The 26,754-nt window shown below is 43.8% G+C and overlaps 1 protein-coding gene across 9 annotated transcripts in view; it reads left to right on the top strand.

The window, feature by feature from the left end:
• The window catches only part of FAM120B (family with sequence similarity 120 member B), a 122,114-nt gene that overhangs the window by 1,197 nt on the left and 94,163 nt on the right, over positions 1–26,754 (top strand). For 6 of the 9 annotated variants that reach the window (XM_064598377.1, XR_008505445.2, XM_045865920.3 and 3 more), the window contains 3 exons: positions 8,171–8,324; positions 9,817–11,667; positions 18,063–18,243. In XM_064598377.1, the coding sequence (XP_064454447.1) occupies positions 8,274–8,324; positions 9,817–11,667; positions 18,063–18,243 (2,083 nt within the window). In that variant the 5' untranslated portion in view covers positions 8,171–8,273. Of the gene's footprint in view, positions 1–112; positions 8,325–9,816; positions 11,668–18,062; positions 18,244–26,754 lie in introns of those variants that run through there. The other 3 variants (XM_054505652.2, XM_064598379.1, XM_054505651.2) reach the window with 2 other exon arrangements.

The following is a 26,754-nucleotide window of genomic DNA, read 5'->3' on the forward strand; positions in this document are numbered from 1 at the left end:
ATGACGTGTGTTGTTTGGTCTGCAGCAGTATCCCACAGTTCCCCTGCATGTCAGCCTTTTGTTTTCTCATGGCCTCACGTCTTACGTGCTCTTGGACCTGTCCATGTGTAGACCTGGCTGCTAGGGGCTGCCCTCTCTGCACCAGCACAGCCTTCACCCATTCTCTGTGTTCTGGTTTCCTCACCGCCCCATCTCTTGCCATCCCTAAGCTCTGCCATAGTGGCAAGAGCTTGTGGCCCTGACCTTGTCATTCCTGTCGTCTCAGAATGCCACTTGTGCTCCCCTTACTAGTTGTGTTCGTGAAAAGCACTGACAAGACCTTCGCTGTGCCAAGCCCCTCGCTGCTCACCTCTCCATACATACTATTTCTTGACCATCTTGCCTCTCACTTCCTTCATGTCGTTTTCAGCTACCTAATCTTCCAGACACACGGAGATCTCTAATCACTTCTGGCCAGCTGTTTTCTCATCTGTAAAGGGACAAGACCGCAGTAGGTGACATCTGAGGGCACTTGTAGGTTTTCGTATTCTGAGGTTCTGCCCCATCCCTGGACCTTAATCTGGGTGTCATTTATGGGGTAGATTTACTGTAAAGCTAATGAAGATCAGGCGTCAGGGTCCCTCCCTCTCATGAACCCCTTCCAAGGCACTGGGAAATACCTCAGAGGTCTTGTGTTTATAATTTTGTATTTTTTAAAAAGAAGGATCTCAAATGTGTAGATTTGAGGCCTTACACAACTTGGATCCCTATGAAACTGGCCATTTATCTTATCCTGCTCTCTTGGTATTTGCACTCTTGTCCTTCAGACCTCCCCCTACATGTGTGTATTCATTATTGAGGCTTGGTGGGAAAATAGGAACGAGTGGAGCTGACCAAATTCCTGCTGTAACCTGGCTTTAGTTTTCCGTCAAGGAGGGAGATGCCACAGATTGGCATCTCAGTGCATTTGGCAGAACCTTTGCAACAATGTATGTATTGATTTATTTCACTGCTGCATTCCCACCTCTTTCAAGAAATGGTTAATGGTAAGAGGGAAAAGACCACTTAATTGAGGTCATAAAAGCAGCTCTTGATCGCCATAGAAGCTAGAGCTATACATTGGAAAATCAGAGGAATTCATTGCATGCTTTCTTTTATTAGTTTGAAAATGAGGCAACCCTGATGCTATCAGTTATTTTTATAAAGCTTTATAACAGGTATAAATAACTATTTTAATTTGCTTTTAGATGTCTGTTTCTTTGTAAGGTGTTCTGTTGGAAAAATTTTCAGAGACTAAAAATATGTTATTTAAGGTTTAATTTATTTATATAAAGATATTTTTAAAGGATTTTGTAGTAGTAGTTTAAAATCTACCAAACTGAGGGTAAATCATCATTTAAGTTTTACCAAAAAGGGAATCAGTGATCTACAAAGAGATTAAATGATTTGTCTTCAGTCACACAGTAAATCAGAGCCATTGCCAACCAAAAAAACGCACTCCTGAGCACTCTTTTCCTTATAAGCAAATATTACTCAATAAGTGAGAATCCATTGCTTTTATTATAGAATGTTTACTGTAGTGTGGACTAAATTATTGTATCCATCCTTCAGCATGCCTGTCTAGCTGCAGAGTCCCACATGTGCACTCAAAGTTCCAAGAGTGTGCAGCAGTATGCTGTTCCTGTTCGTGCTTTAGCCCAGAGGGTAGTAAGTTACTGTAAAGTCACTTACAATAAAACCACTGCCAACCAGGATAAGAGAAAAGTCTCTTTGAAACAGCAGAGTTTTCTGGATAGTTGAGTTTTGGGTTTTTGCCCATTAAGCACCAAAATCTCCCATCTAGGATGGCAGTCTTTCTAAAATATGTTATTTCCCTGCTTTCTTAATAGAATGTGCAGGATGTAGCATAAACTTTCTTTAATGATCTCAAGTAAACATTGTAAACATAATTTGTTACGTTGTGATGTAAACGGGGTAGGATTTGTTGAGGCCCGGACAGCTGTTGCCCTGTTACTTGTTTGGAGTTTTTGTGTCTGTCAGGTTTAGTTTTCCTGTTCTTTTGCTTTCCCCTGGTCAGCTTTCGTCGGTTCCTACTGCCGTTGGTATCCATGTGCCTGCCTCAGATGCCCTTTCTGTATTTTTCTCTACCGTGGACGTAGGACCTCCTTGTTAGAACTGAATAGAAAAGAGTCCATAGATGATAAATAAGAGCCTGAAGAAGTCTCTTATGAATAAATTGTTTTAGCTTTAACTCATGAATTTACATTGGATTCTTACCCTGAATTCTGGATAAACGAAGCATAAATTTTACAGGCCTACGTGCATCTTTATCTATGTTCAGTGAGTGACACTGGTTTTCACATTATGTGTCATTGTCCTTTAAGGGGTTTTGTAGAGCCTCGGAGGGTTAGGGAAAGGCCCAGTGTTCTGGATTGCCCCTTCGATCCTGATGATTCTGTGAGTACCCTTCCGACTGGGAGAACCTTCAGGAAGAAGAGCTCTCTGGACTAAGGACACCCATCGGACAGTTGTGCAGTGAGTGGTCTTTCTAGCACTGGGGGCAGCAGCAACCAGACTGCTCAGATGGAGCAGTTAGGTGGGGGTGGGGCCTAGTGAAAGGTACATGGGCTTTGGAGGCAAGATCTGGGCTTCACTGTTAGTGTGTATGACCTCAGGCAGGTGTTCTAACATAGCACACCTTGCTGGCTGCTGCCCAGCACCAGCTCTTTGGCCTGCTTTGCTGGTGCAGCATGGCATGCCTTTCATGAGTCTGAACAAACTGATCCTGGCCCAGTGGGACTAGAGATGGCTGCTGGTCGCCTTGTAGAGTAAGTGTACGATATCTTGCATTTTGACACATGGACACACTGCCAGACTTCCTTTTCTGACAGACCCTGTGCCTTTCACTCCCATTCTCAGGGCCCATTTCTTCGTCAGGGACTTTGTCTGGTTCATTGCTGTGTCCACAGCTGTTAGCACAGGGCCTGGAGCAATTTACTGAGCAAATAAGGGAATTCAGAACTCTTGTCTTTGGTAGGTGTGTGGGAGCCAGAAGAGGGTCTCTACCTCCTTTGTCTTTGCAGTAGGAATTAGGACTCTGCATCCCTTCGGGTTCTTCCAAAACAGAGGTTTGGATGGTGGGCAGCAGAACAAGCAGTGCCAGCCAGAGCCCCTCATTCATCTCCAGTCTCACCTCTCCATCCTCTCTCCACAGAGTCAGGGCAGTGTTTCTAAGATGTATTTACTTTAGAGCCTAGACCAATATCTGATTTCCCCTGGGCTGAAGTCCAGATACATGTGCGTGGCAGACCCCTTCACTGTCTGGCCCTGTGTGCATCCTCATCTCCTCACTCTTCTTCCCTTAAATCGGGGGTTCGAGCCATACTGAGAGTTGGTGGTTTTTTTTTTTTCCCTGTGCTGTCCTCAAGCATTTATAATAAAATACACATTTATAATATAAATAAAGTTGCAGGTTAAACTACTTAGTACAACAGGTGTATTGTAAGCACCTTAGAAACATCCATTTACTGATAAGAAAAGATATCTTACAGACTTTAAAAATCCTCATTCCTTGCGACTCTTGTGCCTCCCATCTGCCTGCCAACTCATCATCTCGCTCTGGCCGCACCTGTCCTTCCTGCCTTTTGTCAGGCTCACTTCCACTGCCCTTAGTCAGGACAGCCATTGTGGATCCTGGATCTGGGTTGGGTCTCCCTGCTGAGCATCCCCCCCTGCCACCCCCCTCCCCCAGCTACAGCTCTGCCCAAGTGATTATTGTGGGTTGAATGTTTTCCTGCTAGAGTGTGAATTGCTAGAGGGCAGGGCCCTGTGTCTTGGTCATAGCTAGTGTCTGCTCTTGTGAATGACCTAAAGGTACTTGCTAAAGGAGTAAACCAGATTCATGTTTAAACACCTGGTACTGTTGAGGAGATCACCTGGTATTGTTGAGGAGAACTGAGTATTAATGAATGGCAGCTACAAATGACATCCTGTTGAAGAAAAAAGGACCACCATGTGCTCGCTCTTTGACTCAGCAGTTTCATATCTAAGATTTGTCCCAAGGAAGTGCTCAGGATATACTCCCAAGATTTATATACAGAGATGTGATACACACTTATGGCACTGTGTATCCATTAAAAATAACACTGCAGGAGAAGGTTAACACAGTGATCTGGGAATATATTCGTGGTAAATTAAGACACAAAAGTAGATTACAGAAAGGACAAGAGTATCCCAATTTTTAAAAACAATGAATAATAAAAATTAGAAATATGTACCCTAAAATTGTAGTCCTTATCTTTGGAAGATGAGATTATAAGTAGTTTTTTTTTCCTTTGTGCTGTCTCTGAATTTTCTGCAAAGAGCATGGCTACTTTTAGAGACAAATTTTTATAAATAAATACATTCCTGATACTAAAATAAACTAGCTTGAAAAATCATAAATACAGTAAAACCTCACGAGAACTTGTATGGCTTTGTTTTAAATTTTGAAATAATTTAAGAATTTTGGCTGGTGCTGGGCTGATTTTACTACACTTCAGGCAACTGATGGTATGTTTTATGAATAAATTTGTAATATAAATGAAATTGCATCACAGTTTATGAAGTAGATCTTATAAACCTCTTTAGAGATATGAAAAATGAAGCTCATAGAATAAAGTAACTTGCTCAAAATTTTACTGCTATTAAGTGGAGGTTAGAATTTGAACTCACTAGAGCCCTTCCGTGTATCGACTGTACTGTACCGCCTAGATTCTGTCACTTCTTCCTAGGACACAGCTAAGAGGGGCCATCCTACCAAGTACGGAGTGTCTACATCAGCCATGCACCAGTTTTCTGAATCTTGGCATCAGTGGCCATGGCCTGACTGTGTTCCGGAGGGTCCTCCAGAACATCCTGAGTCTGGACATCTGTACCTAGACACACAATGTACATCATAATAGCTGTAGGCTTCCCATTTCTCACTTGAATAAGCTTCTTAGAGATGCAGTGTTGAAGAAGAAATATACTGACACTTGCTAAAACAGTAAGGAAGACTTCACTTAAGACTGTTGCACGAGGGGAGAGCACTAGGCTCAGCTTTGAACACAGCAGACACCTGGGGATTTGTAGCCTGCCAGCAGAGGGAGGAGGTCCTTGAGAACCAAGGGGATGGAGCCTTTGATCAGGTCTTGAGGGTGACCGTCTATCAAGGGTAGGGATTTTCTCCAGGCAGACTCAGCAGGACTCTTGCTGAAACTAGACTCAGCCAGAATGTACATGGAAGCCCAAGGTTGAGGCCTAGTTGAGAGGAGGGCCCAGAGGAGCCTGATTGAAATCTGGTCCAGGAGAGCGTCTTGTCAGCAGTTTAATGAGCCCTGGGTGGTGGTCCTCTGAGGCATGGAGACCAACCCAGGTGGCAGCCACTCTTAGCTTACTCATTCACCTGGTCTGTGCATTCATAAATACTCAGTAAACACTGAGCTAACATGTTCCCATATGCTGGTGTGGGGTAAGCATTCATTTCTTGGGAGTTTTTAGTCCCTGGTCTTGCCTTGCTGTGTGAAGGGGTCCCGTATGTTGCTGTATGTAGGGGAGTTAGTGGGGAGGCAGGGGAAGAAGAGCAGGCCTCAGATGATCCACATCAAGCCACAGGAGGCCCTCCCTGAGGGCCCAGGCCCAGCCAGCATGTTACCAGTGGAAGAAACATTATCTAAGACTTGGAAATGAAGCCAGGGAAAAGGACTGCATGTTTTTATGTTGTTACTGTCACATGGGCCGTTGTTCAACAGAGTCACCCAAGGCTGTTCTGTCTTCCGACCAAATGTAGCTCTCTGACTTTGCTGGTTACTCTTGATTAGAGCCTAGACCCTGATGTTACATGTTAATATGTAGATTTTTTGTCTTGTAGAGATGCAAATTATTTCTGATAAAAATAAACCCAAAGGTTTTGATTTCATGCCTTTGTAGGACTTCAACCTGATTTGTCTCCAACTGAAAATAGCTTGTTTCAGTCAACTCCAGCTCTTCAAAGCCCTCTGAACTAGCTTCCCATCCTGATGGCTCCCTCATTAATTTATGTGTGCATGGGTTGTCTCTTAGCCTTTGAAAATTATGCTTTAACGCTGTCGGATGCTGGGTGTGCTTTAAGGTGGTCACTGCTGTTGCTACCGATTGTCCTGCAAACACTGCCCTCTGCACCCCCCCTTCCATCTGTGGGCTGTCCCTGAGTCCATTTCTCCCTGTGTCCAGAGGTACTCTGGCCCCTTCCATCCATGGCAGACAGGTTGATCTGTCTGCTGAGGCCCGGCACTCTTCATGTCTCTGTGTTCGTCAGTTGAAAGATTGTGAATAAGGGAGCTTTTGGACTTCTCTTTCCTCCTTTTCTGGTAACCCAGGATGTTGGGATTGGTCCAGCTGTGTGGAAGGAAGCTTCTCCTAGGAGCGCAGCCCCTCCCAGTGCGACCCGCTCCAGCTGTACTTCTGTGCCTGCCGGCTCCTCCTCCATAAACTTTCCTGCATCGAATGCTTTGTTTCCCAAACCAGTCTGTCAGCTACTTGCTCCCTGCTCTTTTCTTTGCCTGCAGTCGGAGTCTGTCAACTGGTTGATTCCTGGTTTCTCTTTATACACCTGCCCTTCAGTGCCTTCACTTATTCATTCACAAGTGCTTACTGGGCCCCTACCATGCTGGACACAGTGCTGGGTGCTGGGGCTATGACCGAGTGATGTCATTTGCCCTGAGGAGGCCCACATTAATGGAAGTGGTTCCCAGATTCCATTTTGGGCAGTAAGACTCCTCCCTAATGAGACATCTGTTTTCTTTCCAAACAACAATTATCTAACTAATGAAAACTGTGTGTATATGTACACATACACATATGTGTTTGCCATGATCTTTAAAACTACCTTTAAAGAATGAAAAACCTCAGTGGGGTTGACTCTTCAGCAGTGTGGAAGTTAGGGGCACCGACCCCTTCGCACAACCAGAAATCCACAAATAACTTGTGACCCCTCAAGAACTTAACTAATAGCCTGCTGTTGATGAGAAGCCTTGTTGATAATAGTCGATTAACACAGTTTGTGTGTTGCATGTATTATATACCGTATTCTTACAATAAAGTCAGAAAAGAAAACGTTATTAAAATCACAAGGAGGAGATAATGCATGTACAGTACTGTGCTATATTTACTGAAAAAAATCCACATATAAGTGGACCCATGTAGTTCAAACCCATGTTGTTCAAGGGTTAGCTGTATATGCTCTTAGCAATATTAAAAAAACCTTAAAATTGTTCAGGAAAGGTAAAACCCACAGAACTTACTTTTTTAGGCATTTCGTTGTACAGCACACTGAGTGCATTGAGGGGTGGGTGGCGGGAGCACTGGACGCCTCGAAGTGCTGCGGTACCGGAAGGCATCATCCAGTGTCACAAGTTCCCAGGTCCTCGCTTATCCAAATTTGTTTTTGTAAATGCCATAGAAGAGCACATTGTAACGTAGCATTCCTGAAGTAATTTGTGATTCAAAATGTGAGAAATTGGCAGTGTGAAAGAGGAAAAACCAGTACATGTTTAATTATAATAGTGAGCTTTTCACTGCTGGGTGGGAAAGGAGAAAAACATTTGAATAAAATCAAAGCAGAGGCTGAGCTTGACTTCTCCCAAAATAAAGAGGAGAGTGTTTTGAGCAACTCAGTGTTGTCTCTTGCAGTTTTAGTAGAAAAATGCTTGAAACAAAAATCCCTTTCTGTTGGTGAGGGAAGGCAGCCAACCCAAACGTGGCAGAGCTGCTGCACAAACGCGGACCCACGTCCGTGTGGGAGCCGGGCCTGAGGGCCGGTTCCGCTCTGCTTCGGCTTTGTCTTCACGTGTGTCTGCAGCCGGCCAGTGCCTCGCGAGGAGCTCCCACTGGCCACTGGTGGGCTTGCTGGGCGGGTACCCCCAGGCACTGACGGTGCGCTCCGGCAGATGCCTAGCACCCCCCGGGGAGCCTGGGAAAGCCGCGGAGTCTCGTCTCACCATGGAGAAAGAGTCTGAATCTGTAGGATTTGCCTTTGGTCTGTTCATCATCAGCACACCCTGCAAGCCTGCTTTTTTCAAAGCTAGGCATAGAATAATGGCCTAGATAGAGTTTGTGAAGTCTGAGCACTGTTTTTTCAATCCACTCTGACCCACCCTTCTTTGTGCTCTTCCATTCTCTTTCCAAACCTGAGCCAAACTACTGTGTTGGAATCTCATGAGAAAAACTGGCTTCAGAAATACAGCGTCACCTTAGTAAACATAGGATCCATACCCGGAGGCCCAGATAATCATGTTATGAAGTCCAGTTTCTGCTTCAAAAACTCACACCTTGGTAATGTTCCCAAGGTAAATCCTTTGCTAGTGATTGCTCTACAGTGGTTTGGGGTCTATGGATTTGTGTATTCCATTGTATTTAATAACTTAACAAGCAGGATTTCTCTAAAGTTCAACATGAATGTGTGAAATTTATGTCCACTCCATGTTTATGTATTTTCAGTATTAATGGCTTTTAAATAGATAATTTCAAATTTTTTGAGGGGCCAGTGTCCATTAACAGGCAGTAAGTTCTTAAAAGATAGTCCTCTGTAAGGGTACCTTTTCTCAACGTAGTAAATTATTTGCAATTTGTTCATTTGTGAAATGGAGCTTACAGCTTTTTGCCTGTCAGAGTTGTTTTAAAGCCTGGAGATTTTGTGTCTTGAGTGCCCAGTGCTGTCTGGTGGGAAGCGCACGCACCGTGAGGCCAGAGTCCTCATTCACGGATGTGTGTCAGCAGCTGATGGCTGCCTCCCTCAGCCCCAAGCCTGGAGAGGCTTCGTTTGTTCTCCTAGAGCTGTCTGTGTAATAAGGACTTTTTGTTTGTTTTATCAATGGACGTGAAGCCCTGATGAGTCTTAAAGAAAACCAAAGTGAAAATCGTAGGCCATTAAGATCAAAGACGTCATCATGGAATTTTTTCTGACCAATGACATCTAAAGTACTCTGCTTAGTTTTTTTTCAGATTTTGAGTTCTAACTCTTTGAACTACCAGGTTTCTGCATTTCAGAGTGGGCAGTTTTCCATTCAAAGTCAGTCAGTCACCAACTCAGATGTTACAGAAATACATACAGAATATGTATTTTTCTTTTTGATACCTTTATTCAGGTGTACTTGATAGATAGTAAACTGTACTTTTTTACAGTGTATAATTTGACAAGGGTTAGCATGTCTTCACCTGTCCAACCATTACCACAATTGAAGTAGTGAACATATCCATCACCCCGAAAGTTTCCATTGTATAAATCCCTCCCTCCTGCCTGCCCCACACCAGACCACCACTGCCTGCAATCTGGTGCTACCGATCAGCCCCACTCTCAGTGAATTAGAATTTCATACAAATGGGTCCTATGGTGTGTACACCTGTTTGGTGTGCCTTTTTTCACTCAGTAAAATTATTCTGAGAAACATGGATATTGTATGTACCTATATATGTTTTAGGTTTTCAAAATTAATTTCTGAGTTCCTAGATGGGAAATAATACTTCTTTGAAAACTGTTGTCCTATTTTTTAATTTGGTTGAGAAATCCCTTGAATAAGAGCCTTCATACAAATCTTAGCAGGTTGCTACACTGTGTGGCCCTCGTGAAGGTGGGCTCTGGTGACTCGTGCTTGGGTAAAGTGCTTCTTTGTCTTCAGTGAAAGCTCTTTAGGCTCCTAACCAGTATGTCATGTTCCATATCTTATTAGTGACTAGAGTGTTTTGCAACTAGAGAGTGAATATTAAATATTGTCTGTGTTTGCTTTAAAAGGTGTATATCCAGTGGTGATGCCATAATTACTAATTTATTTTCCTTTCCAGATCCTTTCCAGGAGTTCAATTATGGGTGTGAGAGGTTTGCAGGGATTTGTGGGCAGTAGCTGCCCACATATATGTACAGTAGTGAATTTCAAAGAACTGGCAGAACACCACCGAAACAAGCATCCTGGATGTACTCCTACCATTGTGGTTGATGCCATGTGTTGTCTCAGATACTGGTATACTCCTGAATCTTGGATCTGCGGTGGCCAGTGGCGGGAATACTTTTCTGCTTTGCGGGATTTTGTTAAGACTTTTACAGCTGTTGGCATCAAGTTGATATTCTTCTTTGATGGCATGGTGGAGCAGGATAAGAGAGGTGAATGGGTGAAACGAAGACTCAAGAACAATAGGGAGATCTCCAGGATTTTCCATTATATCAAGTCACACAAGGAGCAGCCAGGCAGAAACATGTTCTTCATCCCATCTGGGCTGGCCATCTTTACACGATTTGCTTTGAAGACCCTGGGTCAGGAAACCCTGTGTTCCTTACAAGAGGCTGACTATGAGGTGGCATCTTATGGCCTCCAGAATAACTGTCTTGGGATTCTTGGAGAAGACACTGACTACTTAATTTATGATACTTGTCCCTACTTTTCAATTGGTGATCTCTGCCTGGAGAGTCTCAATACTGTCATGCTCTGTAGAGAGAAGCTCTGTGAGAGTCTGGATATCAGCCTGGCAGACCTTCCTCTTCTGGCCTGCCTGCTTGGCAATGACATAATCCCAGAGGGCATGTTTGAAAGCTTTCGGTACAAATGCTTGTCTTCCTATACCTCTGTAAAGGAGAACTTTGACAAAAAGGGTAACATTATCTTAGCTGTAGCAGACCATATATCTAAAGTTCTTCGCTTACATCAGGGTGAGAAAAAGCTAGAAGAGATGTTACCTTTGGGACCAAACAAAGCTCTTTTTTATAAGGGTGTGGCATCATATCTTTTGCCAGGACAGATATCTCCGTGGTTTTTCCAAAAACCCAAGGGTTTAATGACTTTGGACAAGCAGGTGGTATCCATGAGTTCAGACCCTGAATCCAAGCAAGAAGTTCCCATGTGTACAGACCTTGAATCCAAGCAAGGAGTTCCCATGTGTACAGACCCTGAATCCAAGCAAGAAGTTCCCGTGTATACAGACCCTGAATCCAAGCAAGGAGTTCCCGTGTGTACAGACCCTGAATCCAAGCAAGGAGTTCCCGTGTGTACAGACCCTGAATCCAAGCAAGGAGTTCCCGTGTGTACAGACCCTGAATCCAAGCAAGGAGTTCCCGTGTGTACAGACCCTGAATCCAAGCAAGGAGTTCCCGTGTGTACAGACCCTGAATCCAAGCAAGGAATTCCCATGTGTACAGATCCTGAATCCAAGCAAGGAATTCCCATGTGTACAGATCCTGAATCCAAGCAAGGAGTTCCCATTTGTATAGATCCGGAATCCAAGCAAGGAATTCCCATGCGTACAGACCGTGAATCCAAGCAAGGAGTTCCCATGTGTACAGATCCTGAATCCAAGCAAGGAGTTCCCATTTGTATAGATCCGGAATCTAAGCAAGGAATTCCCATGCGTACAGACCCTGAATCCAAGCAAGGAGTTCCCATGTGTATAGATCCTGAATCCAAGCAAGGAGTTCCCATGTGTATAGACCCTGAATCCAAGCAAGGAGTTCACTCTAAATATAAACGAGAAGTTCCCATATGTACACACACTGAAATCAAGCAAAAGTTACCTCTAGGGGCGGATCCCGAATTTGAGCTAGAAGCACCCATGTGTACAGACCCTGCAATTAAACAACAAGACCTCATGAATACGGAGCCTGAAGTCAAACAAGTAACCATGGTTTCAGACCCCGAAATCTTAAAGGTACGTAGATGTGCCCAGCCAAATCTGGGTGTCATGATTGGGAAAATATATCAATCAATTACTGACTTCTTGTAGTTCAGGCACTGTGGGGGACACACAACAGGATCCTAGCGGTGTAGTTGAGAAGTATGACATATGCATTGGAAGCTCACATTATAAAGTAGACTTGATATGGGTGCATGCGTGTCATAAAAGAGAGCTCTAGGAGTTTGAAGGAGAGTGGTCGCTGTGGGTTAAATACAGAGAGACGCTCCTGAAGAGGTAGAAGTAGAGCCAGACCTTCATGGGAGCTGAAATTTATAACAAATAGACAAATACCTGTTGCCTTGGGGCACGAGGTAGAATAGTAGGCTGGAGTATGGGGCCTGAGGCGAGATACAGGGAGAGAGATACAGGGAAAACGTGGAGTCTAGCCAGACTGTGAAGATTATTATATGCCCCACCAGGAGCTGGGACTTAATTCTGAAAGTGACAGAGAGTCCTTGAGGGTTTTTATGGAGGGCTATTTATTAACCACCTGTTATGTGTGAGGTTCTGTGCTAGGTGGGTTACACATGTTATCTCTTACCCTCAAACCTTCTGTTGTTCCTGACGGTGTCCCCATCTTCCATCCAGTTACACAAGTCACAAACCTGGGAATTCTCTCTCTGTCTTGTTACTCGTACCTATCCAGTTAGTCTCCCCACCCTAGTGTAAGCTGCCTCTTTTCTGGATTACCCGGTAACTCTAACAATTCTTCTGTTTGCCCTTTCCAACCACTTACCATGCTCCATGCAGAAATAAAGCCCTTAATTTGCATTCATAACTCTTCAAAGAGTAGAAACAGTAACCCTGAGTAGACTACAGCCTGCCAGCACCTCACCTCCTCCAGCTGGCCAGTCCCTGGTCTGTCGTGGCCCTCCTGGAAACCTCCCCTGCCCTGGTGCTGGTCTGTTCTGTAGAGCTGGGTGGCCACCCACCCAGATGGCCCCCGGCCATGTACCGTGTGGCTCCTGCTGGGATTTCGTGCTTGTGATAGTGCGGTGAGGCCAGGGTCTTGTTCGTTTCCTCCCTGCTCGGCCCCTTTTGCCTGTCACACTGTGTCTCACGGTAGCTGCTCACGAAGTCTTGAAGGTGGCGTTCCCTTTCTCTGATATCTTTAGGGCCCCTCCTTTAGCGACATCTTCCCTCCTTCCTGTACAGCTACATGGGTTGTCCTGTCTTGAAAAGTCTCTCACCTCTTTCTCTATTACGTACATTGTAGCAGATACGCTAATTTACTAACATAAAAAATTATAGTCCAAAGTAGGATGTGATACATACATTATGAGAGTTTCAGGTGAGAAAGTATTAAGGGGTTAAAATTATCCTACCTGGAAGTGTCCTTAAGTGCTTCATAGAAGGAAAAGAATGTGGGTTAGAAATCGGAGGAAGGGCAGAATCAGAGCTCCAGGTGGAAGTGTGGTCAGACAGTAGGAAAGAAGGACGGGGCAGGGGAGCCCACGTCTCAGCAGAGGACTAGACATCACCTGAACAGACTCAAAGTCAGGAAAATGAACAGAGAAGAGCTAAATCTAACTTTGCTTAAATTTATTTGGTTTTATTATGAGGTTGGATGTAGGAATGCTAGTTTAATATAGACCATGCAGAGATGATTCTCCACTAGTGACCAGAGGGTATTATTCATATTATTTCCCTTAACCACCACACAGTTCTGATCCTAGATGTGCTTGCCTCCATCACCGCATGAGGACATGGGTGTGAAAAGGCTAAGTGACATTGTCTGCAATCACACAGCTGGTACTGGCAGAGCCCGGGTTTGAACCCAGGCCTCTGACTGCAAGTTTGACCCTTTTTGAGATGACATCTGTGTTCCCTGATGGCACGTGGAAGGGTGAGACAGTCATGGTCGGTAGCCTAGAAGCATGAGCATGGAGGAATTTGTCAGGAAGCCACCCTGCTCCTAGACTTAGGCCTGGCTTCCAAGGTGGCACGTGATGTAGGCCCTGGAGCCACTCCAACAGTTTGCCTGAAGGACAGGACAGGGAAAGGCACACGGGCGGAGGAAGGGCAGAGCAGAAGGAGAGCATGCGGGGTGCCTCACTGCCTAGAGGAGGGCAGGGTCTGCTTTTCAGCTGGCCCAGGACTCCAGTCAAGCACGAGGCAGCATCACCCACCGGCATGCACAGTACCACTCTGGGCCCTCTGCTTTTTCTGTTTTGACCTGGCCCCCGCTGTTTCCCAACTCACACCCATTTCCCGTTTGTGTATGGCCTTGCACATGTCCTCTCTGGGCTTGGGCTCTTCACAAACCCTGACTTGCATTCACCACACCAATAGGACCCATCCTTGGCCTTTGCTCTTTTACTGGACACCCTGGTCATCTCACCCAGCTTCCTGCAAAGAGAGTTCTGACAGATTGGGCGACAAAGGGCAGCATGTGTATCATGAAAGAATTTAGGACTTAGTTTTTATACACATTGAGAAGGTATTAGATATCTTTAAGCAGGGGTGTGATGTGATCAGGTATTTGTTTTTTGAAACATTGGTTATACTGCAGAGAATGGACTAATGTGGCTGTTGCAGAAACCAAGGTGGAAGACAAAAGAGCTAGAATTAGGACAATGGCAAAGGGGAGGAAGAAACACTGAAAAGTAAGTCTTGCTATGGAGGTAGGGGTCCTCCTGTGCTCTGGGATGGGTGTTGCCATGACTTAAGGATGGGCGAGGAGAGGTTTGACACAGAGGATAGCTAGGGAAGACCATCTGATGCTTAGAAAACAGGCCTCAATGCCATTACTCGGCAGGAGACAGACATCTGGAAGTCATCCGACTATACGTGGTAATGGAAACCCTCCAAGGAGAGGATTGAGCCCTCTGAAAACATGCCCCGAGAGAGGGCTGGTCAGACAGGGAGGGGAATGAGGGGCGGTGACCCCCGCAGAAACCCAAGGAGGCAGGTTTCAAGATTGAGAGGAGCAATAGTGAGGACCGTCAGGTGCTGCAGAGTAAAGTAGAATTGGGGCTGGGTGGCTGTTAGGAGGGTTTCGTGGCCTGAGAGAGCCACTGTCACGCAGGGGGCCTGGTGGAGGTCAGATGGCCGGGGTTTGAGGAGTACCTTGGAGGCAAAGGCTGGAGCTGGGGAGTGCTTACTCCTTCAGGAAGTGCAGCAGTGGAAGAGCCTTGGATGGGGAAAAGGGGAGGAGAGTGGTGGGAGGCCTGCCTGCAGGGGAAGTTGGGCCATTGTGGAAGGACAGATCACATGTTGTCCACACTAGGACTCTCCCATTGATTGGACTTCGTGATATCTTTGAAAACAATTGCGTGAAGTCCCTTCGGTTCCCCTTACATTTTCCCTCAAAATTTGTTTGCAGTGGAGTCTTCTAGCCCTATCAGATAGGTAACCCCAGTTCCAACGTGTATGTATTTCAACCCCACACAGTCCCCTAGAAACCCTTAGGTAGAAGGCTGTAGCACACAGCCGTTATCCTGGGCACATACCACAGCCAGATATCTATGTTTTCTCCGTAACAGAGTATTTTGGAAAATCAGTTAAATATGAAGCGTAAATTACTTGGTTCCATAATGTTGGATAAACTGAATTATTATGTTAGAATTTTAGATTAGGTGAATATGTTAAGGCTTTTCCAAGTGTAGAGTGCTATATAGATTTATAGTGAAGAACAGAGGTAAAAGGTACTTATTAAATGATTCTGATCCAATTAGTGAATTAAAGTTCTAATTGTAGAGAACTTACCTGAAAAACCCTGTATACACCCAGAAAACACCTCAAATTCTGTACAGTTGCCAAAATTGAAGATTTCTTGGCAGGGTGAATATAATTTATTACAACTTTCTAGATAGATTTGTCAAAATACCATCTCTCTTGAAATGAAAAAGACTCAGAAATGGGAGAGGGAATAGGAAAATAAGTCAGAAGCTGTTTGCCTCAAAAGGATCATAAAAAATGTAACTGATGTTTCTGATGGATTCAGTATCAAAAGGGGCACATAGAGAAATAGTTCACTTTCCAACGATCTTCCATTAGAGTATCAAATAACAGTCCTTTAAAAAATATTTTTTAACCTTACTGACCTTAAAGTTGCTAGCTTGTCTGCCATCCTAGTTTCAAGACATTTCAGCAAGGAGATAGACATTTTATAACATGTGTAGCTCGTGACAGTGGCGACACCGGGGACCATGCGCTGCGTGCCAGGCCTCATGTGCAGAGTTCTCATTAACCGTTGCATTGACCCATTTAATCTTCAGGATAGTCCTGTGAGGTTGGCACTTTTATTAAACCTACTTTATATCTGAAGAAAGGGAGAAATAGAGTAAGACTCAATTCTGCAAAAATGAATCAAAATAACTAGAACTACTTAAAAGTATATATAAATAGAACACCGATTCACAGTTTTTGACATTCCAGGTTGTCCTAACACCACATTTTTTTTTTTATTTTTACAGATGAGAAAACTGAAGTTCATTTATTTTTTATGTGCATGTTACTTTGTTTTTTAAATTTTATTTTATTATGTTAGTCATTATACATCACATCATTAGTTTTTGATGTAGTGATGCGTGATTCATTGTTTTCATATAGCACCCAGTGCTCCATGCAGTACGTGCCCTCCTTAATACCCATCACCGGGCTAACCCATCCTCCCACCCCCCTCTAAAACCCTCAGTTTGTTTCTCAGAGTCCATAGTCTCTCATGGTTCGTCTCCCCCTCTGATTCCCCCCCCTTCATTTTTCCCTTCCTTCTCCTAATGTTCTTCATACTATTCCTAATGTTCCACAAATAAGTGAAACCATATGATAATTGACTCTCTCTGCTTGACTTATTTCACTTAGCATCATCTCCTCCAGTCCCATCCATGTTGATGTAAAAGTTGGGTATTCATCCTTTCTGATGGCTGAGTAATATTCCATTGTATATATGGACCACATCTTCTTTATCCATTCATCCGTTGAAGGGCATCTCGGCTCTTTCCACAGTTTGGCTATTGCGGACATTGCTGCTATGAACATTGGGGTGCATATGGCCCTTCTTTTCACTACATCTGTGTCTTTGGGGTAAATACCCAGGAGTGCAATTGCTGAGTCATAGGGTAGCTCTGTTTTTAATTTTTTGAGGCACTTCCACACTGTTTTCCAAAGTGGCTGTACCAACTTGCATTCCCACCAGCAGTAACACCACATTTTAAATGCCTTTTGTGGCAGACTGTTTGGATTGAATTTTGAGTAGTAATCTGGGTAAATCACTTCCTACACTAATAAGAATGTTCTTCACAGAAAAAAATAAAACCTGTATGTAGGTTATTATAGGCCTCTGATCTTAGCTTTTTTTTCTTTTTTTTTTTAAGATTTTATGTATTTATTTGAGAGAGAGAGCATGAAGCAGGGAGAGGGAGAAGCAGACTCCCCGCCAAGCAGGAAGCCCAATGCACAGGGCTTGATCCCAGAACCCCGGAGATCATGACCTGAGCCGAAGGCAGAGGCTTAACTGAGCCACCCAGGCGCCGCTTAGCTCCTTTTTTTAAGGAGAAAGTGGAATGCAGCCCTGTGTCTCATCACCGACCTTGTGCCAACATTGCTGGTTGCAAGGCAGAAACGGGTGTGCAGCACGTGTGTTTTGCTCAATAAGGAATTACTGAACAGGTGAACGTGACACAGATTCTGATCCCAGGGAAGTTTAGTTGACTAGGGGAGATCAGACAAGGTAACTAGGGTAAATGTGGGATGAGCCCCATTAGGCGAGGGGAGGTGAGTTCTGGTTGGGAGCAGAAGACAGGGTGGTGAACCCTAACGAGAGAGGAGCTTATGAAGTGGGAGGGTAGGAAGGCCCTGAGGGGGTACATTTCCTGGAGCCCAAGTGAAGATGGAGAAGGATCGAGTGTCCCTGAGGAACAGTGAAGGCGTACTATTGTGACTGGATTCTGTGAGGTGGAGTGGTATCATGGGAAGAGCACATTGGGGCCTGGAATGTTAGGGTGAAGATTGTGGTAGCCATTCAGATGCTTTGTGGAGGGCAGTGACTGGACCTGTTTCTAAGGAGACAGGATGTTGATGCTGTGGAGGGTGGGTTGGAGAGGGGAGAAGTGGCCTGGGTTCAGTCAGAGTCTTTCATAGTGATGCTTATCATCAGGTAGACAAAATTCTGAGATGCCGCAGAAGTCGGTGTGGTAAGTCTGGTAGGCGGTTGGAGATTGGAGGTGCAGGAGTAATTGACAGTTTGGAGCCTAGAAGTGCCAAGGAAAGGAAACAATGCCAGCCCAATGTCATGAGTTTGAGGGACCATCACTCCATTTCTGAGTGCCTGAACACACTGGCATGGGATAAAAAGGGTTGGTTTTTTCTTGAAGGTTACTGTTTTGTTTTCGAGGAGAAAGCAGTTGTATTTGAATTTCACACAGGTCGCTCGAGCGCATCACGTCCAGGCAGAGAGCTACCTGGTGTACAACATTATGAGCAGCGGGGAGATCGAATGCAGTAACACGCTGGAGGACGCCCTCGACCAAGCTCTGCCCAGCCAGGCTTTCGTTTACCGCCCGGTGCGGCAGCGCGTTTACTCCCTCTTACTGGGGGACGGCAGAGGTGAGCTTGTTGGTCTCTCTTAGCAGCAGTGCTATTTGGAGTTGGATTCTGAGAAACAGACCAAATGAAGTAGAATGCATTCTTTCAGGACACGGATACAATTAAAAAGGGTTTTGTTTCTCTGTAAAATCTGTAATTGAGAATACCACTCACATCTGTACAACATTAAGGGTAAACGCCATGGGACATCTCTATCTAATTAGCAAACAGTTGATCAGTATTCATTAAAAGAAGAGTGCATTGTTTTTATAAAATGTTATACTTTTATTCCTTAAAAGGATTTGTGTTTTCTGAAAAATGTGAAAACCCTTTCCTCCTGCAGGAGTGTAGGGTATGTTTATTATTAGAAGACAATGTCTACTTATTCTTCTTCCAAATGTGATTTTCATAAAATAATTCCATAAAATCTAGTACATCATATTTTGAAGTATAAACAAAATTTTCCTTTAGAGCATTTGTATTTAGGTTTTTCCCATCTATATTTTCCTTGTGCAATAACAGCAAGCATGTAGGGAGAGGACTGTCAGTGGCCAGAGCAGGAAAGTTGGGGGGCCGTCATCACCCATTGGAAAATTAATTAGGCCCTGCTGCTCTCTTTTCAGGGGCATTGGGGGGCATTGGGAGTGGAGAAGAGCACTTCATAGTAGAGACTAGTGACGCTTCACACATGTAGTTACCTCTTAGGTGAGGTCCTGCTCACCTGCGACTGGCGTCCTGGGACACTGGTCTGACTTGAGAGTGCTTTAATAAGAAACAGGCCTGCACACACTGTGATTGGGACCGGAGACAGAAGCAGTAAGATCCCTATGAAAGGGTGTCTGTGGTCCTTTTGCCTAAAGTCCATTATTTCCAGACGTACCAATATTGATATTAAGATCACTCTATTATTCCAGAAAGTAAGCATTACATAACCTACAGGTGGTGATAGAATCCTCCGATTAAAATGCTGTCATGATTCTTTGCTTTGGCAGGGTGTGGAGTGGCAAGGTTCTTTGAATCCAATTTTTATTAGATTCTCGGCATATACTGCCTTTTCCCACATGTGCTGTCAGAATCCAGAGGCTTATGTGCCCTAAGGAAGACATGAGAAAGATGTTTACACTAATTGGAAAACAGAAACAAAAGAATCTATGGAATAAACTTTGGGACCAGATAGTATTTAAATAATTTTTTTCTATTTCTTTTTCTTATGTGGTTCTCTCTCCATATTCTTTCTTAACACAAGTGATTTCACGTTGATTCTAATGATTAAAAAAAAGACATCTTAATCATGAAAAAAATTTCACATTGTATAGTATTTGCCTGGAATTGTTTTTATTTTTTATTTTTTAAATTTTTTTTAAAGATTTTATTTATTTGAGAGAGAGATAGAGCATGAGTGGGGGCAGGGGAGAGGAAGAAGCAGGCTCCTCACTGAGCAAGGAGCCCCATGTGGGATCCGATCCCAGGACCCTGGGATCATGAACTGAGCTAAAGGCAGACGCTTCACCAACTGAGCCACCCAGGCGCCCCTGCCTGGAATTGTTTATAGAGTAGCTTATTAAATGAAGTCCAAATATATGAATTTTACTAACTTAAATTTTATACTTTGTTAATGCAAATTATTTACAGCCATATTGGTAACTTGATTACTTAACCACAATAACAGGAATAATTACTCAAATTGAACTTGTCTTTACAATTGATCTTTACTCTCTTCTTTTTCAGTTTTTTGGCTTTCTCCATGAAGTTTACATTTTTAGGATGTGAACGTAAAATGCTGCTGTTGCTGGTTTACTTGTGGTGGTGGTAATGAGGCATATTTGCGTTGCTTGCTTGGCTTAGCTTACGATCCGTGTGTCCTTGAAAATGATGTTCTAACGTGGCAGCGGGGTTGACAGGGCTGTTCAAGTCTTCTCCCAGTTTCCTTTTGATTTGTAATTAGTTCTTGAGAGAAGTGTATTAAGTCTGCAGGTGCTCTTGTGGATGTTTTTATTTATTCCCTCAGTTCTGTTAGTTTTTGCTTCAGATATTTTTGAAGTTCCACTGTTAGGTGCATATACACTGGGAATTGTTCTGTTTCTTAATGAATTGACCCTTTTAATATTATGAAATATCCCTTTAAAAAAAAATCTGGTGATAGTCCTCGTCTTGAAGTGGGCTTTGTCTGACACTAACGTATGCATTCCAGTTTTCTTAAGATTAGTGTTTGCATTGTGTATCTTTTTTCTGTCCTTTTACTTTTAACCTTTTCTTTATACTTAATGTACATCTCTTTTAAGCAGTGTATCCAGTTTGACCATCTTTCTTTTTTTTTTCCTTTTATTTAATTATTTAATTATTTTTCCCAAGCCCCCAGTGTGGGGCTTGAACTCACTACCCTGAGATCAAGACCTGAGCTGAGATCAAGAGTCGTAGACTCTTAACCAGCTGAGCCACCAAGACGCCCCTGATAATCTTTCTTTTAATTAGTCTTTAGATCACTTACATTCAATGTAATTATTGACATGATTGGGTTTAAGTCTTTCATTTTGCCCTTTGCTCTGTTTTTTTCCCTTATTTTCTCCTTTTCTGACTTCTTTTGGACTAACTGAATAATTCTTAGTATTTTGTTTTATGTCCTCTTTTGGATTGTTAGATTAACCTGTGTTGTTTTTTTTTTTAGTGGTTCCTTGAGGGTTAATAATGTACATCTTTTTTTTTTTTTAAAGCCAGATCATAGAGTATTTTTTTTTTTTAATTTTTTATTTATTTGACAGAGAGAGAGAGAGCGAGAGCAGGAACACAAGCAGGGGGAGTGGGAGAGGGAGAAGCAGGCTTCCCGCCAAGCAGGGAGCCCGATGTGGGACTCGATCCCGGGACTCCGGGATCATGACCTGAGCCGAAGGCAGACGCTTAACGACTGAGCCACCCAGGCGCCCAATAATGTACATCTTTAAGTTACCACAGTTTGCCTTCAAATAGTAGTATAACCGCATTGTGTGTGATGCATTGTAGCTGCGAACTTTCATTTTCCCATCATTTTTGCTATTGTTGTATATTTTTTAAATTTTTAATTTTGAAGGAATTACACAGTCATGGGAGTTGCAAAAACAGTCCATAGGCTTTCCTGTACCCTTGCCCCAGGCCCCCGCACAAACGACGTTTTGGGTAATAAAGTACAGTGTCAGAGCCATAAATTCACATTAGTGCAGTTTTATTAACTAGATTACGGCTCTTAATCAGCTTCATCATTTTCTACATTCACTCATTTATTTATGTGTGTGTGTATAGTTTTATGTATTCTATTCGATGTCAAGATACAGAATTGGTCCATCCTTACGAAGGAGCTCTCTCATGCTGCCCCTTTGTGTCCTGCCCTCCGGCCCTGTCCCCTGTTCCCTACTAGTTTGTCCTCGATCTCTGTACCTTGGTTTTTGTAAAAATGTTACATACATGTTTGGTCATGTCAAGAATGTTACATACGTGTAATCTTTTGATATTATGCATATGTTTTAAATCCCAGAATAGGATTCTTATTTTTACTTTAAACCTGGGGCTGGCAAACTTTATCTGTGAAGGGCCAGATGATAACAAATATTTTAGGCTTTGAGGGCCCCTGTAGTCTGTGTAACAAGCACACTCTCCTGCTGCAGTGTAGACATGTCTTTGTCTATCACAGGAGCGAGGCTGTGTCTCAGTAAAGCCTGATTTCCTTTTCCATGTCACAATTCCCATGAATTTTATATAATCTTCCTGTGTCACAGAATATTCTTTTGATAATTTTCTAATCATTTAAAATAATGTGAAAAGTATTATAGCTTTCAGACTGCATATCACAAGCAAGTCAGACATGGCCCATTGGCTATCATTTTCCAACCATTAATTTAACCAGTCAGTTGCCTTTTAGAGGAGTTTACAAAAGAGAAGTCTTTGAAGTGCACCATTGCTGGTGCTCTCCATTTCTTTGTGTAGATCCAATTGTCCTTTGGTATCACCTTTCTTCATTTAGAGAACTTGCTTTTACATTTCTTATGGTGCTCATTTTATTTCCTGATTTTTTTTCCCTGAAAATATCTTTATTTCAGAAGTGTAATTTTGTTGTATATAGAATTTTAGGTATTTTTATTTTTTGTTCAGCACTGTCAAGATGTTGTTATGTTGTCTCTAGCTTGTATTGGCTGTCACGTGGTGACCGTGGTCCTTCTTACTGTTGTTCCCCATCTGTAACAAGTGTTTTTTCCCTTCGGCTGTCCATAAGGTTTTTCTCTTGCGCACTGGTTTTTAGTAATTTGTCTAACCTGAGCTTTGGAGTGATATACTCAGTGTTTATTCTGCTTGGGATTCCTGAGCTTCTTGGACCAATGAATTTATACTTCCTATCAAATTTGGGGAAAAAGTGAGTTTTATTTCATCAAACATTGTCTCCTCTCTCTATTGCTTTCCCCTCTCACTCTGGGCCTCCCAGTTCCATGCTTGATTTATTGCTCATGGTGCCCATTATGCTCCCCGGCTTGCTTTTAAAAAAGCCTCTTTTCTCTGTGCTTCAGTTTGGATAGTTCCTGTTGCTCTTATTTCAGCATCTAATCTGCTATTAACCCATCCAGTGAAATGTTCATTTCAGATATTGCGTTTTTCAGCTGTTAGTTTTTTAATCTTCCATCCCCCGCCCCCATCTTCATGTTTGCCTTTAAATCCTTAAATTTATGCACAGTACCTGTTTTCAAGTCCTTGTCCACTAATTCCATCAGCTCCATCATTTCTGGGCCTGTGTCTGTTGATTGACTTTTTCTCCTTGCAAGGGGGCCATGTGTTTCTGCTTATGATCCTTAAGTATTTCTGTTTATTTTCATGTCCACTGTGTTTTGATTGTAGCCTAGAAGATTTGGGATCTGTGAAGGGTATTGACTTGTGTTCTGTCAGGCACTTAAATTTACCAGATCCTTTCAGGGCTTGCCTTAAGCTTTATTAGGCTTGGTCTGAGAAGACTTTCACTCTAGAGCTGGAATGGCCCTGCTCCTGAGGCTTGGCCTTCCTGTGCTGTGCCCTGAGTGCTAGGTGTCTAATGAGGGTCTCTGCACGTTGGCTGGTAGGACTGATGTTGTGGAGCTCTGTAGGGTCAGCTGGTTGCTCGGTGGGGCTGGTCTGTAGTTGTCCTGTCCAGCCTCCCTGAGTTTTGCCCTGGACATGTTAGAGCTCAGTCCTCAACTAGGACCTCAAGGGCACCTCTGTGCAGATTTTGGAAGCTCCTTTCTGCACAGTGCCAGCTCTGGTGTTCTGTGCCACAGTCCCTTGATTGTTGTCACAGTCTTGATCTGCAGACTCTGTCCGCTTGTCTCAGAGACTTTCTTGTTCTGGTAGGGCTCTCGCTCCCTACGCTGCAGTCTGCATAGTGCCTCTGTCCAACTCAAGAATGTGGTGGCTACAGAAATTTGTCCAGAAATAGAGGTGTCAGTGGGAAGACTGGTCAGGCAGCTCTGCCCCCATCTTGGCCATCTCCCACCCTACTCTGCCCCTGCTCCAGCCCCTGTTCTCTGCCAACCAACCCCCATGTGTGGGAGGCCCTTACACCGGGTTTGGCCTTTTTACACCCAAGTGGTCCCATTTACTTGCATTGCTCTAGAAACTGTGTCCATGTTGACAAATACAACTTCTATTTTTTCTGGCTCAGGCCATTCTTCTGATCAATTCTATTTGTCCCTTATGAACTTAAAAACTAACTCCCCCCAAACTAACTCCTTCCTCTGTATTTCTTCATCAAAAGTCAGTTCTTCTCTGAAAGAAGCATGTGCTTTTCATTCATAGCTTATCACAGTTTGTTTATGTGATTGTTTGATGTCTGTTGCCCCCACTGGCTGTCAGCTGAGCTAGCAGAGATTGGTTGGGTGGCATCAGCAGATTCTTGGTGTAAATTAGGTGATCGATACATGTGTTTGAGTATATGTTTAGAAGATCAGCCTTTCAGTAGTATCTCCATTTAGCAAAGTTTTCCTCAGGAAAGGGTAACTGTAACAGTTGAATTGCAGATGCAGGAGGAAGAGCGATGATCTGTCAAGTCCTGAGAGGTGAGCAGCCTCCTCCGAGCCCAGCCTGACTGACAAGTGGGAACAACTTGTTTGAAGAGAGGTTTTTTATTACCAAAGGTGTCTTTAACTCCGCAGGTGTAGACCCTGAGCCCTAGAGCCAGGCTCTTACACTGGGACAGCTGTAGACACTGCAGGTCTGAGCCGGAAGGCACCGGCACTGGCCTGATCCACTGGTGCTCCAGAGCCCCTCGTTACGGGTGCACGTTGGAGAGCTCGTCTGATGCTGTTGGACTGGTTGGCTGGTAGCACTCCCACCTGCATCTTGTCTAGAGGGATGTGTGCTGTTTTGATGGCTGGGTGGTGTCACGGCCCAATGAGGGGAGAATCCCTCCGTCATCCCCCCTCAGCCCACCTTGCCTTCGCAGCAGTTCTTCCTTTACTTCAGATCCTAACTCTGTCTCCTCATGAAAGTCTTAGCTCACTGTGTCACTGTGAAGCCTGGTACATTTTAGGGAATAGAAGAAAGCTGGGAAGATGCCGAAGTTTATCCTGCTCTCCTCCTTTATGTCGGTGCAGTCAGCAGGGCTGGGGAAGAGCCGGTGCTCACAGGCGGCCGTCCGCAGCTGGGCCAGGTTGTGCTCTTGTCCTGCCATCCCGCCTGCCTGTTCCCTCAGTGACATTCTGGGAACCTCACACAGCTGGATGAGACTGGTGGTCTTGTGATTGCGTGCGTTGCAGTCCAGTTGTGTGGCGCCTTCACAGAGTGCCTGCAGGCCATCAGCACATTAAAATCCTAGATACACCCGTAGAAAAACATACGTGTGAGGAGTTTTTTAATTTTTTTCAGGACTAACGCCACATGTAAATACAGATTAAACCAGCCATATGAAAATCTTACAGAGCCATAAGGACAAATATTTTTCCTTAAAAGCCTGAGGGATGGTTTATTAAACTTAAAAATCCCAGCAACTGAGCGGTTGTAATTGACGACTCCTCACTCTCCCCTTGCATGCTCTGAGTGCGCGCCCACAGATCCTGCCAGCCCCTCCAGGCCAAGCGAGAGTGGTCAGCGTGAGCTAGGTGGAGTTTTCTTGGGGGAGGGGCTGCAGGTGTGCACAGTTTCCCAACTTTGCTCCCGGGAACATGTCTTCGTTACATATAGAAGATTGTACAGAGTGGATCAGTGTGTCCATCCTTTGGGAATAGCAGAAGACCAAGTTTGATTAGGTCATTTTTCCGTTTTCCATATAAAATGTTACAGCTTGAAGGGAGTTAAACTAGCAAAGAACTTTTCTCAAGTTCCTTACTCCTTTGAACGTAAAGCCTAGCATCTTGAAAGTTTGAGAAAATCAGCCTTTTCTTTTAGGAATTGCCAAACTCCATTTTCCTCTTTTCTTTTTCTTGATTTTTAGGCATTTAAGATTATTTCATTCTAATTCAGACGAACCAAATTGTTGTAAACATTTCTGCTATAGTTTCCAAGTGCATGCTAGGTTAAAACCTTTGAAATTTTGTTTTTCCTATTTAGGCAGTTTTATTTTTAATTTTTTTTTTTTAAGATTTTATTTATTTGAGAGAGAGAGAGAGTGCGCACAAGAGTGGGGGGCGGGAGAAGGAGAAATAGACTCCCAGCTGAGCAGGGAGCCCGATGCGGGACTCGATCCCAGGACTCCAGGATTGTGACCTGAGCCGAAGGCAGTCGCTTAACCAACTGAGCCACCCAGGCGCCCTATTTTAATTTTTAATTGGAGTATAGTTGACATACAGTATTCATTTCGGGTGTACAACATGATGATTCGACATTTGTATAAATTACAAAACACTCAGCATATTAAGTATGGTTGCCATCTGTCACCATACAAATGTACTCCAGTATTATTGACTACATTCCCTACGCTGTACTTTTATCTCCATGCCTTGGTTATTTTATGACTGGAAGTCGGTACCTCTTAATCCCCTTCCCCTATTTTCTTTTTCTTTTTTTTTTTTTTAAAGATTTTATTTATTTGACAGAGAGACAGCCAGAGAGGGAACACAAGAAGGGGGGGCGGGAGAGGGAGAAGCAGGCTTCCCGCGGAGCAGGGAGCCCAACGCGGGGCTGGATTCCAGGACCCTGGGACCATGACCTGAGCCGAAGGCAGACGCTTAACGACTGAGCCACCCAGGCACCCCGCCTTCCCCTATTTTCATCCATTGTCCCACCCTCCTTGTCTCTGGCAACCAGCACTTTCTTCTTTGTATTTATGAGTATGTTTCTGTTTGTTCATTTGTTTTGTTTTTTAGATTCCGCATGTAAGTGAAAATATATGGTATTTGTCTGGCTTATTTCACTTAGCGTAAGACCCTCGAGGTCCATCCATGTTGTTGCAAAATTTCATTCTTTTTTATGGCTGACTGATATTCCTGTGTGTGTGTGTGTGTCAGCTCTTTATCCATCTATCAGTCGATGGATACTTGGGCTGTTTCCATATCTTGGCTGTTGTAAATTATGCTGCACCAAACATAGGGGTGCATATATCTTTTCAAA

This window comes from Mirounga angustirostris, unplaced genomic scaffold, assembly GCF_029215605.1.
Source record: "Mirounga angustirostris isolate CCGP_5_RB_7025 unplaced genomic scaffold, mMirAng1.0.hap1 SCAF_8, whole genome shotgun sequence".
Classification (NCBI taxonomy): domain Eukaryota; kingdom Metazoa; phylum Chordata; class Mammalia; order Carnivora; family Phocidae; genus Mirounga; species Mirounga angustirostris.